This window comes from Stenella coeruleoalba, assembly GCF_951394435.1.
Source record: "Stenella coeruleoalba genome assembly, chromosome: 18".
NCBI classification, from domain to species: Eukaryota; Metazoa; Chordata; class Mammalia; order Artiodactyla; family Delphinidae; genus Stenella; species Stenella coeruleoalba.
Window position 1 is genome coordinate 223,500 of NC_137164.1, and position 17,877 is coordinate 241,376.

At 39.1% G+C, this 17,877-nt stretch overlaps 1 protein-coding gene across 1 annotated transcript in view; it reads left to right on the plus strand.

Moving 5' to 3' along the window:
• The window catches only part of RNF17 (ring finger protein 17), a 110,721-nt gene that overhangs the window by 19,046 nt on the left and 73,798 nt on the right, over positions 1-17,877 (plus strand). The window contains exons 7-13 of the mRNA XM_079902703.1: positions 4,570-4,741; positions 5,951-6,027; positions 6,304-6,378; positions 10,397-10,707; positions 11,418-11,507; positions 13,037-13,195; positions 17,163-17,352. Of these exons, the coding sequence (XP_079758829.1) occupies positions 4,570-4,741; positions 5,951-6,027; positions 6,304-6,378; positions 10,397-10,707; positions 11,418-11,507; positions 13,037-13,195; positions 17,163-17,352 (1,074 nt within the window). The remainder of the gene's footprint in view (positions 1-4,569; positions 4,742-5,950; positions 6,028-6,303; positions 6,379-10,396; positions 10,708-11,417; positions 11,508-13,036; positions 13,196-17,162; positions 17,353-17,877) is intronic.

Consider the following 17,877-nt stretch of genomic DNA (forward strand, 5'->3'; position numbering starts at 1 on the left):
TACATCAACGTTTGCTTCATATATTTTGGGCCTCTGATGTTTGGTACATATGTATTTATAATTGTTTTATTGGTGAATTGACCCTTTTATCAGTCTATAATGTCCTTGTTTGTCTTGTAACGGTTTTTGACTTAGTGTCTATTTTGCCTGAAATTAGCATAGCCACCCTAGCTCTCTTTCGGTTACTATTTGCATAGAATATCTCTTTCCATCCATTCACTTTCAACCTATCTTTGTCTTTAGATCTAAAATGAGTCTCTTATAGACCTAACTATATGCTGTCATTAAAAAAAACCCAGGCTTCTCTGGTGGTGCAGTGGTTAAGAATCCACCTGCCAATGCAGGAGACACTGGTTCGAGCCCTGGTCCGGGAGGATCCCACATGGCGTGGAGCAGCTAAGCCCATATACCACAACTACTGAGCCTGTGCTCTAGAGCCCACGAGCCACAACTGCTGAGCCTGCGTGCTGCAGATACTGAAGCCCGGGCCCCTGGAGCCCGTGCTCTGCAACAAGAGAAGCCACGGTTATGAGAAGCCCGTGCACCACAACGAAGAGTAGCCCCCACTCACCACAACTAGAGAGAGTCCACGTACAGCAACGAAGAACCAACGCAGACGAAAATAAATTTAAAAAAACAACTCACTTTTCTTCCACTCTCTGCCTTTTAAAAAAATTTTTATTTTTATTTTTGGCTGCGTTAGGGCTTCGTTGCTGCACATGGGCTTTCTCTAGTTGCGGTGAGCGGGGCTTATTCTTCTTTGTGGTGTGCAGGCTTCTATATATGTCTAATAGCTTTTTTTGACATTCATGTCCTCTATTACTACCTTCTTTTCTGTTTATTTGATTTTTTTTTTGGTGGTGACACATTTTGATTCCCTTCTCATTTCTTTTTTGCATATTCTATAGTTAGTTTTTTGTGTGGTTATCATGGGCATTACAAATAACATCCTCACATCTATTTTGAATTGAAGCCAGCACAACTGAATTGCATACAAAACCTCTACTTTACATTTCCACCCCTTCTTTATGTTTTGTTGTCACAGTTGCATCTTTATACGTTGTGTATCCATTGACATAGCTTTATAATCATTTTATGTATTCTGTAAATGCTGTGGAAAATATAGAGGAGTCATAAACCAAAATTACAATAATAATACATTTTGTATTTGCCCATGTATTTACCTTTTCCAGAGATGTTGATCTCTTTCATTTTAACCTGAAGGAGTCCCTTTTGCAAAAAACCCCAAACGATCTGATTTAAAAATGAACAGAGGGACTGAATAGACATTTTTCCAACGAAGACATACACCTGGCCAATGGGTACCTGAAAAGGTGCTCAACGTCACTAATCATCAGGAAAATGCAAATGAAAACCACAATGAGATATCATCTCATACCTGTTAGTATGGCTATTCTTGAAAATACAGGAGATAACAAATGGTAGCAAAGATGTGGAGAAATGCAAACCCTTGTGTATTGTTGAGTATGTAAATTGCTGCAGCCACTATGGAAAACATATGGAGGTTCTTCAAAAAATTAAGAATCCAGTAATTCTAATTCTGGGTATTTATTCGAAGAAAATAAACACACTAATTCGAAAAGATATATGCACCCCTGTGATCAATGCAGCATTATTTACAATAGCCAAGATAAGGAAACAACCTAAGAGTCCATCAATGGATGAATGTTTAAAGAAGATGTGGGGTGTGTGGGTGTGTGTACACACACACACACACACACACACACACACACACAGATGTCTTTGTATGCAATGGAATATCACACAGCCATTAAAAAGAAGGGAATCCTGTCAGGCCCTAGATGTGGAGAACAGATTGGTGGCTGCTAGAGGTGGAGACAGGGGTGGACGAGGTGGGTGAAAGGAGGCAGGAGGTGCCGCCTCCCAGTTACAAAATAAGTGTGTCGTGAGGGTGCGGCGCAGAGCGTGCGGCCGCAGTTACTAGCATGGTGTCACGTATTTGAGAGCCACTAAGAGAGCAGGTCTTGAACGTCCTTGTCACGAGAGAACTCTGTAACTGTGGTGGTGGATGGCAGCTGGACATTTTGCAGTATATGCAATTATCAGTTCAAAATGCTGTACGCTGAAATTAGCACAATGTCATATGTCAACATACCTCAGTTTTTTAAAATAAAATTTTTTAACTTAGAATTGTTTTGAAAAAGAGAATTGGGCATTTGCAAAAGCAGCCACCTCTCCCAGTCTTTGCAGACTGTTTGCCTGTGCAGCTGAGTTTTTGGATCAGCCTGGGTGAAGGCTTAAGGTACTTTGAGGTCTTCTCTGAACATGTATCTTGCATGAGCGTGGCTTATTTGACTCCTTTGTATTCTTAGCTCTTTACAATGTCTTAATTTCCTAAAGCATCTCACCCCAGCTTCTCCTTTGAGCCTCAGGCGGGCTGTTGTGTGTCTGTATCTGTGGTCTCTGCTGCCAGAGCACCTGTAGCTGTTAGTCTCTCTGCAGCCTTCCCAGCCCACTTTCTCTTGCTGCCTGAGTTCCACATTAGGTAAAACAGCTCTTCAGGCAGCCTCCAGACAAATGAGGACGTTGCGAATAAGGTTTGCTGCGGCCCCTTCGGAGGGAAAGTGTTGGGAACTGCGCTGCTGTCTCCAGACCAGGACTGCACCACGCTGAGCAGGGGTCTGGGCGGGGTCAAGAAATGAAATTTCCTACTGATTTGACTGTGGGTTTCTCTCAGTTGCACATTTGCTTCATTGCTGTATACCTTTGTCCACTTCCCAGAGTCCTATAAGATTGTTTTAACCAGTCTTTGGCTCTCATTTGAAACGAGAGCTTAGAGTCTCCTAGTCTGCCATTTTGCTGACATCACTCCCTGGGCATGATTTTTTTAGGAATCATCTGGAACTTATCAAAATGACCACTTACCCCTAAAAAAATGATTTTCATAAAGTATATATATAATTACTAAAAGTTTTTTGGAATACTTCTTCACCTTCAGAGCCATGTCACATTCTTATTACTCTTCAGTGTGGCAAACTCCTTTTTTGAGGCCAGATTTGATTTTAAGGAAATCGTTTTATTTGATGAATAAGCAAGTTAGACACTATAATTTTTGGTCAAAATATCTTAATTTCCATAATAATTAATTCCACTGTAGACAGAAAAATTTTTGAGAAGTGAGGCACAAATAATGTAGAAATAACTCTGTGCGCTTCGTAAGTGATTACTTTGAAGATTATAGTTAATCGCTACCTAAGTTTTGGTTTGGTGAAGTCTATTTTAAAGTCTCATTATTTTTTATATAAATTTATTTATTTTTAATTTTTGGCTGTGTTGGGTCTTCATTGTTCCGCGCGGGCGTTCTCCAGTTGTGGCGAGCGGGGGCTACTCTTCATTGTGGTGTGCGGGCTTCTCATTGCGGTGGCTTCTCTTGTTGTGGAGCATGGGCTCTAGGTGCAGATGCTCAGTAGTTGTGGCACATGGGCTTAGTTGCTCTGTGGCATGTGGGATCTTCCCAGAACAGGGATCGAAGCCATGTCCCCTGCGTTGGCAGGCGGATTCTCTTTTTTTTTTTTTTTTTTTTTGCGGTACGTGGGCTTCTCACTGTTGTGGCCTCTCCCGTTGCGCAGCACAGGCTCTGGACACGCAGGCACAGCAGCCATGGCTCACGGTCCTAGCCGCTCCGTGGCATGCAGGATCTTCCCAGACCAGGGCATGAACCCATGTCTCGTGCATCGGCAGGCGGACTCTGAACCACTGTGCCACCAGGGAAGCCCAGTAGGCGGATTCTTAACCACTGTGCCACCAGGGAAGTCCTGAAGTCTCATTTTAAATTCATGTAATATGTATCTGCTTATGAAATTCTAAAATGTCTAGGTAGGTCCTTGTGAGAAATGAGTACAGATATGTCTTTGTAATGGCACAAGTGACTGCAAGATAGCCAGGATTTCTCTCTTACTTTTAAAAGTGATAGAATCGTCTAGTGTCTGTCATACCTCTGCAGTTCTGTGACAGCTGTATCTGTGACATGATAACTGTATCCTTGTACAAAATTTACCTTTTTTCTAGTTATATGTATGTAGCTTTCAACTATAATAGATTTCTGGGCTTCCCTGGTGACACAGTGGTTAAAAATCCTCCTGCCAATGCAGGGGACACGGGTTCGAGCCCTGGTCCAGGAAGATCCCACATGCCGCAGAGCAACTAAGCCCGTGTGCCACAACTACTGAGCCTGCGCTCTAGAGCCCGCGAGCCACAGCTACTGAGCCCATGTGCCTAGAGCCTGTGCTCCGCAACAAGAGAAGCCACCACAATGAGAAGCCTGTGCACTGCAACGAAGAGTAGCCCCCGCTCACCACAACTAGAGAAAGCCCGCGCACAGCAACGAAGACCCAACGCAGCCAAAAATTAATTAATTAATTAATTTAAAACTGTAATAGATTTCAGTTCAGTTGAATGCCTCATTAACCATGTTATTTAAGTTCATAAAGTAGTGAATTTACCTTTTCAATACTGTTGAGTTACTTTAAATTTACTTTCATAAAAATGTTTATGAAATACTGAAAAATAACTTTATCTTAAATGAAGGAAAAAGAACCTGTGTGAAGAGGTAGTAAGAAATACGGATGATTACTTATCAAATATAATAACGGCTAAAAGATATATTGAAGTGAAAAAAAATGATTTGGATGCAGCTATGAAGATAGCAAGAGAATTAAAATCCACACCTTCTCTAAGAATATACTGTGACCTGAATCAGGTAGTTTTAACAATTCATAATGTGAATTATTTCTGTGGTGGCTTATATTACCTACTTTGGAATATAATATTTAAGACTTAAGAAGAATTTATTTTTCAGATTATCCTAATTTGCATTGGCATCAATTTAGAATTCTTAGGTGTTTGAATTCTAAGATAAACATTAATAAACTTGTTTGGCCTTTTATTATTATTTACCACTTAGGGAAATGGTGCAGTAAAGTCTTTATAACACACAGTCTGAGAACATGTAGGATGACATTGAGTCGAAAGTTGTTTCTAGGACAGTTGAGTAAAAAATGAGGACAAGTAAGAGTAGCAAAGTAAATAGGACTATTTTCTTTTTATAAACAGTTAGGTATGACTGTCAACTCTTGACTTAGAAACTTACCAAGATGCCATTTAGGTTTTTCTCCCAGCCCCCCCAGCTGTGCACCTCAGGAGACAAGGTGATTCAACTCTGCCCTGTCATCTAATCATGTGCCTAGAATTAGGCAGCAGTAGAAACATGTTTCTTATGAGATCGTTTGGCAGGATGGGGTTAACCATTGATCCTCTTTGCTGATTTCTGTCTTGCTCCCTTGGGGTGTAGATCCTACTCTGTTGTCTTTGAATCTTCAGGGCATCATTACCCATAGATGATCAGATATTTGGATTGAACTGAAATATAAAATAGAAGCCATTGGTTTACCTGCCTCCAGAGTCTTGAACTTTGAAGGAGAAGAGTTTGCCACCATCTTACTTGACCAGGCCTCCCTCCAGCTGTAGTTCTAAGAATAGTAATAGTTCCTGTGTATTACATGTGAGGCATTAGGAGGTGAAAAAAGTAAAATTTGGTCTTTACCCTAGTTAGCTGCATTAGGAAGATGGGGGGAAAAAAAAAAAGAGAAACGTTTGAGGACAGCAGTGCAGGTGCAGAATGAATCTGATCAGAATTTTCCCTGATCACGTAGCTGTATCCCATGTATTAACTAGTGTCTTTTGTTATCTGTTAATACATATCTTCAAAAGATTTTAAATTTCTTTTGGGGAAAAATTCATAAACTCTTATTTGCATCCCTCCCTTTGCTTGCCTAAAATCAAACCCTGAGCACATTAATTAGTGAAAATACCTAAAGGGTATAGTTTTTTTCCTAAAATCTTACTCTGTTTCAACGGTATTTATAACAAAGCAAAATGCACATGAGTGATACTTCTCTTTTGATTTTAGATTATCTGGACTTTGAAATTAACATTTGAGAGCGAATTGTCACAAGTCAGCTCTCTAAAACTAAGGAACTCTCCCAAGTAAGTAAGTTATAATTCAGGAGAGCGTGGTAATTAAATATAAAAATGTATTAGGCTAGATTTATTAAAATAACAAGCAGTTATAAATTGAAAATTTGGGTCAAAAAATGTTTCCCAAATTAGCAACCAAATTAAAATAAGTGTAATTTGTGATAAATTAGAAAGTTATTTAAATGTTCTGTCTTTCAGAGTTTTTAATGTTAGCAACTAATTTTTATTAGGGAAAGTAATAAACTTGTATTAGAACATTTTTTAATGCTAAGTATTTAATTTTAGGTTGAATATGAATTGCAGTGAGATCATCTGTATGTTCAACAATATGGGAAAGATTGAATTTGAGGATTCAACAAAGTAAGTATGAGAATGGCAATATGCTATTAGTGTCTGACATGGTGTAAGGGACAGAAATATTATTTGAGACAGAAAAATTGATGTTCAGTGTAATATTTATGATTCAAAACCTGAAAAATAATATAAAGGGCAAAATGGTTACTATCAGTTAAATTCCACATAAAATATTTAAGAATTAAAAGACGTAGAAGGGGTCAGTATTCAATGATATATATCAGAGTCATCTTTTTTTAAAATAAATTTATTCATTTATTTATTTATTTTTGGCTGCGTTGGGTCTTCGTTGCTGTGTGCGCTCTTTCTCTAGTTGCGGCGAGCGGGGGCTACTCTTTGTTGCGGTGTGCGGGCTTATCACTGCAGTCACTTCTCTTGTCACGGAGCACAGGCTCTAGGCGCACGGGTTCAGTAGTTGCAGCATGTGGGCTCAGTAGTTGTGGCTCACGGTCTCTAGAGTGCAGGCTCAGTAGTTGTGGTGCAGAGGCTTAGTTGCTCTGCGGCATGTGGGATCTCCCCGGACCAGGGGTCAAAGTTAGTACCTTTTTGTCCCTGTGCTTAACAAACATATTGCTGTTATCTTACACCTCATTCTGAGTTAATCTGTCGAATCCGCATTGGCAGGCGGATTCTTAACCACTGCGCCACCAAGGAAGTCCTCCGAGTCATCTTTGAGATTCATTCATTCAGCTAGCATTGAACACTGATGTTGTGCTAGGCACTAACACCCTAGATGCTGAGATTTATGCAGAGAAGTTAAACTAAGTAGACAGTGATACACATAAATAATAAAGTACATAATTGCTATGATAGTAGTTTGTGCAGAATTCAATGGAGATGCAAAGGAAGGAATGATCAGTTCTTGGAGATGTAACGGGTCTTGCAAAGAGGAGATTTTATTTTCCCTCATCCATGAAAAATGAGTAGCAGTTGGAAAGGAAGACAAAAGGGAGGCAGGCATCTTTGCAGAAAGAACTGTATGGGTAGTGAGATCACATACTACATTCAGGGACCTGCATGTATAATTCCATACGGCAGAGGATACATAGAGGCTGAATCCTAAAGACTTTGTTGTGTAGTGGTATTTGGACTTCATTTCTTAGACCTGTGCTATCCAATATGGTGGCTGCTAACCACGTGTGTTCATTTAAATTTAAGCGTAAATTAATTAAAACTAAATAAAATGAAAAATTCAGTTCTTTGGTTGCAGTAGCCACATTTCAGGTGCTCAGTAGCCATATTTGGTTAGTGGCTGTCAGATAGTGCAGCACAGTTTCATTATTGCAGAAGGTTCTGTTGGACAGCACAGCTGTAAATAATAGAAAGCCACTAAAAGATTTTTAGCATGAAAGTAAAAATAATTAGGTTACACTTGTAGAAGATAACTCTAGTGACCATAGAGGGTTCTTGGGAAGAATATGAGGCCGGAGGCTGAAGGATGGGTTAGGCTGTTATATAAATAGTCTCAGCAAATGATGAGAAACCAAACGTAGGTAGTAGCACTAGAGAGGAACAGATAATGACAAATGCTGAATAGGGAAAAGTGGTGTAACTTAGTAACTGTTCGGGTGTGGGGAATGAGGAAAAGGGAAGCATCCTCAGTGATTTATAGGTCTATATTTGGTGATGAATTGTGGTATTATTCACCAAGTTTGGAAATACAGGAAGAAAAGAAGTTGGGAGGGGGAAGATAGTGGGATATGTTGACTTACTGTTGTTTACTAGGTATCTCGGGAGAAATGTCGAGGGAAGTGAGCTGTATGTGCTGAAACTTAACAGGAGGTTCTGAATTTCATTCTTGGTTTAGGAGTAGTCAGAATGTAAATGGTTTAGAAACCCCCAAAAGAAAATAAGTTTATTCAGTTGTAGGTGGTATGACTCCTAAGGAAATCGTCCCCCAACAAGCATCACGTTCATTATTCTGAGGAAATAATGAGGGTCCAGCCCACAGCCTTACAAGCTCAGAAACAGACATGAGCAGATCTTACTCTAAGCCGGGTAAACTCATGTAAGCCAAGTTCAGAACACTGACATATAGTCAGAATGCCAGTTTATTAACTTAAGGGGCAAATATAATTGACACAGGGACTAGAATACTTATGTTGGCATTCTTTTCCAATATCCAGACAGACACAAGAAGCCAAATCATCAGAAGTTGCTTTGTTGAGGTGTTTTCCGAATAAAGGGAATAAGGTTTATCGAATAGCTGAACAGTGTTGGTCCTGGACAGCCCGTTACATTCCTTTCCCCCCAGGGAAGACCTTGCCAGAGGCCTCAAGTACAGTCCTTTGGCTCAGCTCATCTTCCCCACATGTGGAGCCCTGGCCTCTATTTGCCTCTGTGACTTGACTTTTTGCACTTTCGTGGATGATCATCCTTTCCAGGCAGTACGTTCTTCTAGATATTTTCATAACTTGAATATGGTTACTATCAAATATTTTTAATACCAAAGGGTATATTGTCTCTTTAAGAGTCTGTATTGATCTTGCCTTGGTTTTAAATTTAACTCAGAAGGCTTTTAAATTTCTTCCTAGTTTTTAGGGAAAGTATCGCTGTAGCCTGCCTCCACTGATGATGGGTGGTAATTAAAGAATGGGTTTGCCCAGTGAGAGCAAGTATTGAAGTGCGTCAAGGACAGTGCCCTGGAAAAAATATTAAATTTTAAGACAGGGAAAGGGTAATCTGCAAAAAAACAAAACAAAACCAAGAAGGGGTAGGAGAGAGTGGTGGTCTACAACTAAGAGGAGAAGTCTGTGAGACAGGTTGATTGGCGGCATTAAATGTCTCAGTAAAGCCAGACAAGAGTTACTGTAAAAAGAAATGTTTTAGATTACAGAGTTGTCAACCTATATGAATCCTCAGAAGGTGTTTGGACTTTTAGTCAGTGTGTATTAAGAGACGGGTAAGTTAGGTCTGCTGAATCCAGTTGGCTTTTTAGGTTCTTATTTCTGATTTCATTTGGCTTTTTTTTTTTTTCCCCAAATTTATTATTTATGTTTGGTTGCGTTGGGTCTTCCTTGCTGCACGTGGGCTTTCTCTAGTTGTGGCGAGCGGGGGCTACTCTTCGTTGCAGTGTGCGGGCTTCTCGTTGCGGTGGCTTCTCTTGTGGAGCACGGGCTCTATGCATGCAGACTTCAGTAGTGGTGGCTCGTGGGCTTAGTTGCTCCTTGGCTGTGGGATCTTCCCGGACCAGGGCTCGAACCTGTCTCCCCTGCATTGGCAGGCAGATTCGTAACCACTGCGCCACCAGGGACGTCCTCATTTGGCTTCTTAAATGGTGATCTGTGAAGAACCTAAATGTGTCATGGGTTAACGAAAATTAAAGCTTTTGAGAATCTCATTTTTTTGATAGAATATCTATACTTTTAGATTTGATAGCCCGTATCTGTGTGGATTTATGAAGAAGATAGAAAAATTTGTAGAATAATGGCTATTGAATAATCATATCCAAAGGATTCAGACTGATGGTGATTTTTGGCCTAGATGGAGGTTTCTAGTAATTTTCTCAGGATTGTACCTCTCACTGCTTCCTACACTTTATTTTTAAGCTAGTGAATTAAAAGAAGAAATAATCTTAGCATAGTTTAAAATCAAACACCTAAGCCAAATTAAAATTTGGATAATTGAAACTGAAAACCTATATCCACTGTCCTTTTAGGATCAGATCACTGTGATATGACTGTATATCAAGTTCTTTCTTCAGGTTCTCATTGATTTTACCTCTTGTTGACCTTTTAAAACCCTTGGGCTTGCTTGGGAATGGGCAGAAGTTTCGGGATAATGGAAATGTTCTAAAATTAGATTGTGGTTATGGTTACCAACTCTAAATTTAATAAAAATTAATTGGATTTTATAGTGTGTAAATTATAACAATACAGCTGTTTAAAAAAATACCTGTGGGACACCTATACAACTTTAACTCTTTGTATGTGTCACAATACTGTCATGTGGAAAGGGAATGGTTTTAAGGCGGTTATAAAAAAATTATGAAATGATTTAAAGTAGCCTCTGTATTTTTAAACAGATTTGATCCTCAAGAAAGTGAAATGGGACAGAATGTTCAAAAGAAATATAATCATAAAAAGGAATTTTCTTGTAGTGATACATACCCATCACTAGAAAAGAGAAAGGTTGACGTTTCTATCCAAACTAGTGAAGCCCCCCCACCAACTCCTTGGCAACGGGAAAGCAGTGATACGCATTTAGAAGCAAAACACTTCCCGCCACAGAGCAAGGTTGTTGCAGTGACCCCCTGCGAAACCCTTGCTGCTCTGCCTCAGGCGGGACCGAGCCCTGACGTGATCATCGAAGAAGTCATAGAAGAAGACCTGGAAAGTGAGTGAAAATAGAAAAGCAAGGAAACAATATATTGTGTCTGGAATTAGAAACGAAGTTAGTACCTTTTTGTCCCTGTACTTAACAAACATATTGCTGTTATCTTACACCTCATTCTGAGTTAATCTGTTGATTCCATGCCCCTACTTTCACATTTTCCAAAGTTAGGATAATTTTTAATGCAATAATATAGCTAAACTCTAATATTTGGTTTAATTAGGGTGTTTGACTTTTTAGTGTTCCACATACAAACCTCTATAAAAGATGAAAATACAATAAATAAATGACAACCATATTAGAAGCAGTCTGATGACTTTGTTCTTAAATTTAAGAACAGCATATCTTAAATCTTTGTTCTGAGATACAGTCCTTTATAAAATGAACAAGCATGAATGTAGTAGCATCTGTTAATAATGTTCGTTAACATTTAAATGTATCATAATTGTTTGATTAGATTTCCAATGTTGGTGTTCACCCCAATACAAAAAAAAGGACATGCTGTTTTCTCTCATTTCCACAATATTATTATTATCTCACATTATCTCAGTGAGTTAAGAGAACTATCAGGACTTGGCCTGCTGATACAAGGGGGTCTTGCCCTTCCAGTCTTTTGCCCATTCAAGTACAGCTTTTTAAACAGTATGTTAAGTATGCCATTGTCAGCATAATAAAACTAAAAACAATTGCCTTTATTTTCTCTCTTGACGAAGCATGCTTCACAGATTATCTTGTGGAGACACCTAGATATCCAAAAGAGCCTCTTCAGAAAAAATCATCTGTTCCTTTTGGATCAAAAGCAGGTACGTTAACAACTCTGAACTTGTTGAAGCAGAGTTAATACATAGTAACTCTTATGGAGAGGGAGGCAGTGAGTAAAATGAATTTTACTAATAACTAAAACTTAGTTATTTATTTATTTTTGCCACGCCACACGGCTTGTGAGATCTTAGTTCCCCGACCAGGGATCAAACCCAGGTCCACAGCAGTGGAAGCGCGAGTCCTAACCACTGGCCCTCCAGGGAATTCCTAAAACTTCTTCCTTTTTACTGTTATAAGTTCTGGCTGTTACTGGCAAAAATATTTCTGAAATTTATAACACTTCTCTCAGCTGTCTCCCCAGCTACACATACTTATCTCTTTACCTCATCCTCAGTATGGGTATTATTCTGTGTGATCTGTATTGGATAGGTAAAATGATCTATTTGTTCAGTTTTTATCATCTATCTATACTTCAGTTCCTCCTAGTCTTTGTTCTTTAAACATTTTTACTAGATATACTAGGACACCTACATTGTTCAAAAATTAAATATATATGTATTAAAATACCCTGTGAACCTTTTCCCCTAACCTATTCCCATTCCATTTGTCTCTTCCTCCCTTCCAGTTTCTTTATTCATATTTGAACAAATACACATATATTATTTTTCTAATTCTCATTTTTGGTTGTTTTTGTACACAAAACATAGCATACCATATACACTGCAGTGTTTTTTTAATTCCTTTCTTTTTTCCTTGTTTTTGTTTTTGTTTTGTTTTTGTCTTTTTTTTGGCCACATCACATGGCATGCGGGATCTTAATTCCCCAATCTGGGATCGAACCTGTGCCCCCTGCAGTGGAAGTGTGGAGTCTTAACCACTGGACGGCCAGGGAAGCCCCTTAATTCCTTCCTTAACATTATATTCTGGAGATCTTTTCATATCAGTAGAAACACTTGGCTTAATTACTGCTGTATACAAAAAGTTTCTCACTGTCCTTTATTCTGCCCCACCCTTACTTCCACCAAAACACACATATCTCCCCCTAAATGCTGCTCAGTATGTTGTCTTTCCCAGACTTTTTTTCATACTTCTCCAGCCTGATTTAAGATTCAAAGTGGCTATGAGCTAATTATTAGTTCTTTCAGTTTAGTATAGTTTAAACAGGATTTTGTTTCTATATTAGAAACATCGTTATCAATGGGGTTCTGAGTTCCAATTATGTTTATAAATAAATTCTGAAATTTTGTTGTAATACAGTAGAGTTACAGCATATACCCTGACTTTAGAACCCAACTAACTACTTGAACTTCAGTTCCACTTATTTAACATATTTTGCAAATAAAATAAAAGGTTTGCAGTTCAGGTTGCTAAAGAAATCATTGTGGAAGTGGGATGTGTGTGTTTTATCAGTCTAGTTACTGTTTGGGGTTTGGGTTACCTTTTGTGGGCCCAGGTATTCTAGAGTTTGCAGTGCTACAAGACACATTCTTTCAAAGGATACTGCATTCAGTTTCTGTGAATTCTTTCCTGACTTTTGGCTTATTAATGTGGTTTAAATATTCTCATCCAGGTTCTCCAGAGCTAGTTTTTGTAAGCCATGTAATACATCCTTGCCACTTCTACATTCGGAAGTATTCACAAATAAAAGATGCAACAGTATTGGAAAAGAAGGTGAATGAGTTTTGCAGTAAGAGTGTATACCTTGATCCTTCAGACATTTTGGAGCTAGGTAATGAAATATTACTCTAAGTTAAAATATGAAGCTTATTTAAATATTATAATATTGGCCAACTCATATAGACTTCTTGTAATACAGATTTGTGCAAGCATAAAGGTTTTGGAATTATTTAACATAAGTTCAATTACATTTAGGTAACTTAGCTAAGTATTAAAATCAACTGTTTTTTTTTTCTGCTCAGAGTTACCTAGTAGTAATATTATTACAGTATACAGTATACATAACTCCAGTATTTTTAATGTCATTTAAAAATGATTTTTAAATATTTTTAGTATCATTTGCCAAGTTTAACTGGAGTCATACTAATTTGGAGCTTGCTTTTTTTAATGTTCTTTTCCATTATGGTTTATCACTGAATATTGAAGATAGTTCCCTGTGCTATCCAGTAAGACCTTGTTGTTTATCTATTCTATTTATAATAGTTTGCATCTACCAACCACAAACTCCCACTTCATCAAATACCAAATATGGTATTTGTCTTTCTCTTTTTGACTTCACTTAGTATGATAATCTCTAGTCCATCCATGTTGTTGCAGATGGCATTATTTTGATCTTTTTTTATGGCTGAGTAGTATTCCATTGTATATATGTACCACATCTTCTTTATCCATTCATCTGTCACTGGACATAAAATTGACTGTTGAGTGAGATATACACAAAAACTCCATTATGGAGTAAGGTGAGATATTTTTAAAATTACAAAACCCATGATGGGTTATATAATTTGTCCCCTCATCTCCAGAGAAAAGTATTCCTCTGAGTGTTCCTTGTAGTACGACTACCATCCCTTGCTGTCTACATGTGAATGTTGAAGATGTCGTTGAACGCCCGAGTGAGATAGATGCAGGGCAGTGGCATCCATTTCCTAGGGTCACACAGAGGGTAGTTGGTAAATTTAATCAGTCCATCTTAATTCTAAGGCTGTGTGTAATTTGCTGTAATTTAGGCTTTCATTACAAACGTTTTCCTTGTAACACTTGATTAAATTTGATTATACTCTGTAATAAGATGAAGCTATGATTTGTTTGATTTATTAATAGAGCATTTTTCTCCTTCTATTAATATCAATGCCTACATATAACTAATACCAAAAAGTACTATATTGTCTGTTCAGCTTTATATAGTATGGGTTTTTTTTTAATTTTTTAATTTTTTGGCTGCATCGGGTCTTGCTTGCGGCACGTGGGACCTTTCATTGCAGTGCGTGGGCTTCTCTAGTTGCAGTGCATGGGCTTCTCTGTAGTTGTAGCATGTGGGTTTTCTCTCTCTAGTTGTGACGCGTGGGTTCCAGGGCATGTGGGCTCCGTTGTTTGTGGCACTCGGGCTCTCTAGTTTGAGGCACGTGGGCTCAGTTGCCCTGCGGCATGTGTTATCCTAGTTCCCCGACCAGGGATTGAACCCACATCCCTTGCATTGGAAGGGGGATTCTTTACCACTGGACCACTGGGGAAATCCCCATAGTAGTTCTTTAAAAGTGTTAACTAACTCTCAGCTCATCTTTGTAGCTTATCAGAATATCAGAAGACTAAAATCATCACATACTTCTGATAAAAATGAATAATAATTTTTAAAGTTAAAAAACAGTGTTTAGGGCCTTCTCTGGTGGCACAGTAGTTAAGAATCTTCCTGCCAGTGCAGGGGACACGGGTTCGAGCCTTGGTCCAGGAAGATCCCACATGTCACAGAGCAGCTAAGCCTGTGCGTCACAACTACTGAGCCTGTGCTCTAGAGCCTGCGAGCCACAAGTGCTGAAGCCTGTGTGCTCTAGAGCCTGCGAGCCACAACTGCTGAAGCCTCTGTGCCTCGAGCCCGTGCTCTGCAACAAGAGAAGCCACCACGGGACTTCCCTGGTGGTGCAGTGGTTAAGAATCCACCTGCCAATGCAGGGGACATGGGTTCGATCCCTGGTCTGGGAAGATCCCACATGCCACGGAGCAACAGCCTGTGTGCCACAACTACTGAGCCTGCATGCCACAAATACTGCAGCCCGCGCACCTAGAGCCCTGCTCTGCAACAAGAGATGCCACCACAATGAGAAGCCCGTGCACCTCAACGAAGAGTAGCCCCCGCTCGCAGCAACTAGAGAAAAGCCCGTGTGCAGCCATGAAGACCCAGCACAGCCAAAAATAAATAAATAGAATAAATTAATTTTAAAAATCGTGTTTAAATTCTGAATATCTAAGGAGGGAAGAGTGTAGTGTTAAACTTAATTTTACGGCTGCAAATAATTCTCTAAATTTAATACATGCACAAAAGAGCTCAGTTTAGATTTAGAAAATGTTCTATGAAAGCCAAAAAGTCATCCTTTAAGTTGTCAAGGATAATTATTATTTCAAGGTAGATATATATGATTTAAATACTCATTTATCGTTTTTCTTTCAATTTTTTTATTTTTGGCTGCATTGGATCTTTGTTGCTGCATGTGGGCTTTCTCTAGTTGTGGCGAGCAAGAGCTACTCTTCGTTGCGGTGCACAGGCTTCTCATTGTGGTGGCTTCTCTTGTTGCAGAGCACGGGCTCTAGGCGCACGGGCTTCAGTAGTTGTGGCTCACAGACTCAGCAGTTGTGGCACACGGGCTTAGTTGCTCCGTGGCATGTGGGATCTTCCCAGACCAGGGTTCGAACCCGTCTCCCCTGCATTACCCTGGATTCTTAACCACTGTGCCACCAGGGAAGCCCTTATTTATCTTTCAAGAAATTAATGGTAAGGGAAGAAATGTAATATAACGCTTTAGCAGAGTTTCCTCATGTTCCCTTTTCCTACCTGTGTTCTTCATTATAAAGAACAACAGATTACTTCAATAGACTTTTATCTCATCTGTTGCAAGAAAGAATAGTTTAATAGCGTATAGTTTAAAACTAAGAATATTGGTTATATGGTATATCAGCATAAGAGAAGGGTTTATGACAATCTCAAGGCCAAAACAGATGTTTTGGTAGAACTTAAAAGGTTGCCCTGATGTGCCTCTCAACTATCCTGTTTTTATTAGCATGTATAGAGGGGATTATGCAGCATCTCTCTGTATATAATCAGTGATCAAGTCTTAACAAGTATATCTCTGATGCTAGATGAGTTTTTAAGAGGTTGGGCTCTAAGACTACCTGGGTTCTCTTCCTACCTCTTCTAAGTAGCCATGTCGCTTCGGCTGGGTTTTCAGCCTCTTTTTGCCTAGTTTCCTCACCTATGGGATGGAAGCATCATCTCCATGGGGTTGTTGTGGGGAGGAGGTGAATTCAAACATAAAATACTGAGAACATTGCTGAGCCTATAGTAAAAATAAAAATTCTTTCTAACTTGATATTTTTTTCTGGTTATTAATTTGTAATTCATCTGATCCCTCCATAAGGAAAGACCATAAGGTCTTCCTCTGCTGCTTGGTCCTTGGTTCATCTTCCCCTTCTCTGAACTCCACTGTGTATCAATTTCTTAATTTTGGCCTTTCACACTCTCCCTTTCTTGGTTTCTTTACTTTCACTCCCCTTTTACCAAGAGAATGTCATTGCTGCTTCCTTTATGCTACTAAAGTATTTTATAGATTTCGGTATATATATATCTGTACTTGCATGTGTGTACATGCACAAGGATAGGTCTTTATTGTTATAAGTACAGTGTATTATAGTCACTTGCCTGTCTCCTTTCCTTTCTTGAGCTTCTTGATAGCAGGACGGTCTTACTCATCTTTGTTATAGTTTATAAAACACAGGTCCTCAGTAAAGGACTGCTGGCTTTGTTTTCTTTGTTTTTACCTCCCCGTCTAGGACATAAGTTTCTGTATAACAGACTGCCAAAATACACTACCTTTTAATCCCTCTCATAGCACTTGACACAGTACTGTATCATCAGTTAATAAATGAATTAAGACTTCTTAGTGGTGGAACTAATGTACATGTTTGTAAATTAGAGCTAATTAGATATTCTTCTTCATAAACATTGATAATGATTTGTCTCCATTATTTAGGTGCAAGAATATTTGTCAACAGTATTGAAAATGGAATGTGGTGTCGAGGAACTATTACTGAATTAATTCCAATAGGAAGTGAAAGTATTAGAAAACCTTGTATTCCAACCAAATTCTCAGTCCACAAAGTTGCACTAATACAAATATTCATGGTAGATTTTGGAAATTCTGAAGTCCTAATTGTTGCAGGGTATGTTATTTTATAATTACTATGTGTTCCTGGTCTGCTTAGAAACACTTGTGATGGGGGAGGAGGGGAGATACTTAAGAAGAAAGAAAAGTAGGAAGAGGTAGAGAGGAATAAGTTATCCTTCTTCACTTCCAAGGCATATACCTTTTATTTTGCTCTGTAATTTGTCTTACTAATTACTGAATTAGTAAAGTATTAGCTATCAGTGTTACTAGATGGGGAGCTTGGAAAAAGAACTTTCTGATGTTTCAAACTTAAATGCTCTTCTATATAGCCTCAAAGCAGGAAATGAAGCACAAAAATGGTGGGTTTTTTTTTTTTTTTTTTTTTTTTTTTTGCGGTACGCGGGCCTCTCACTGTTGTGTGCTCTCCTGTTGTGGAGCACAGGCTTTGGATGCGCAGGCTCAGCGGCCATGGCTCACGGGCCCAGCCGCTCCGCGGCATGTGGGATCTTCCCGGACCGGGGCACGAACCCGTGTCCCCTGCATCGGCAGGCGGACTCTCAACCACTGCGCCACCAGGGAG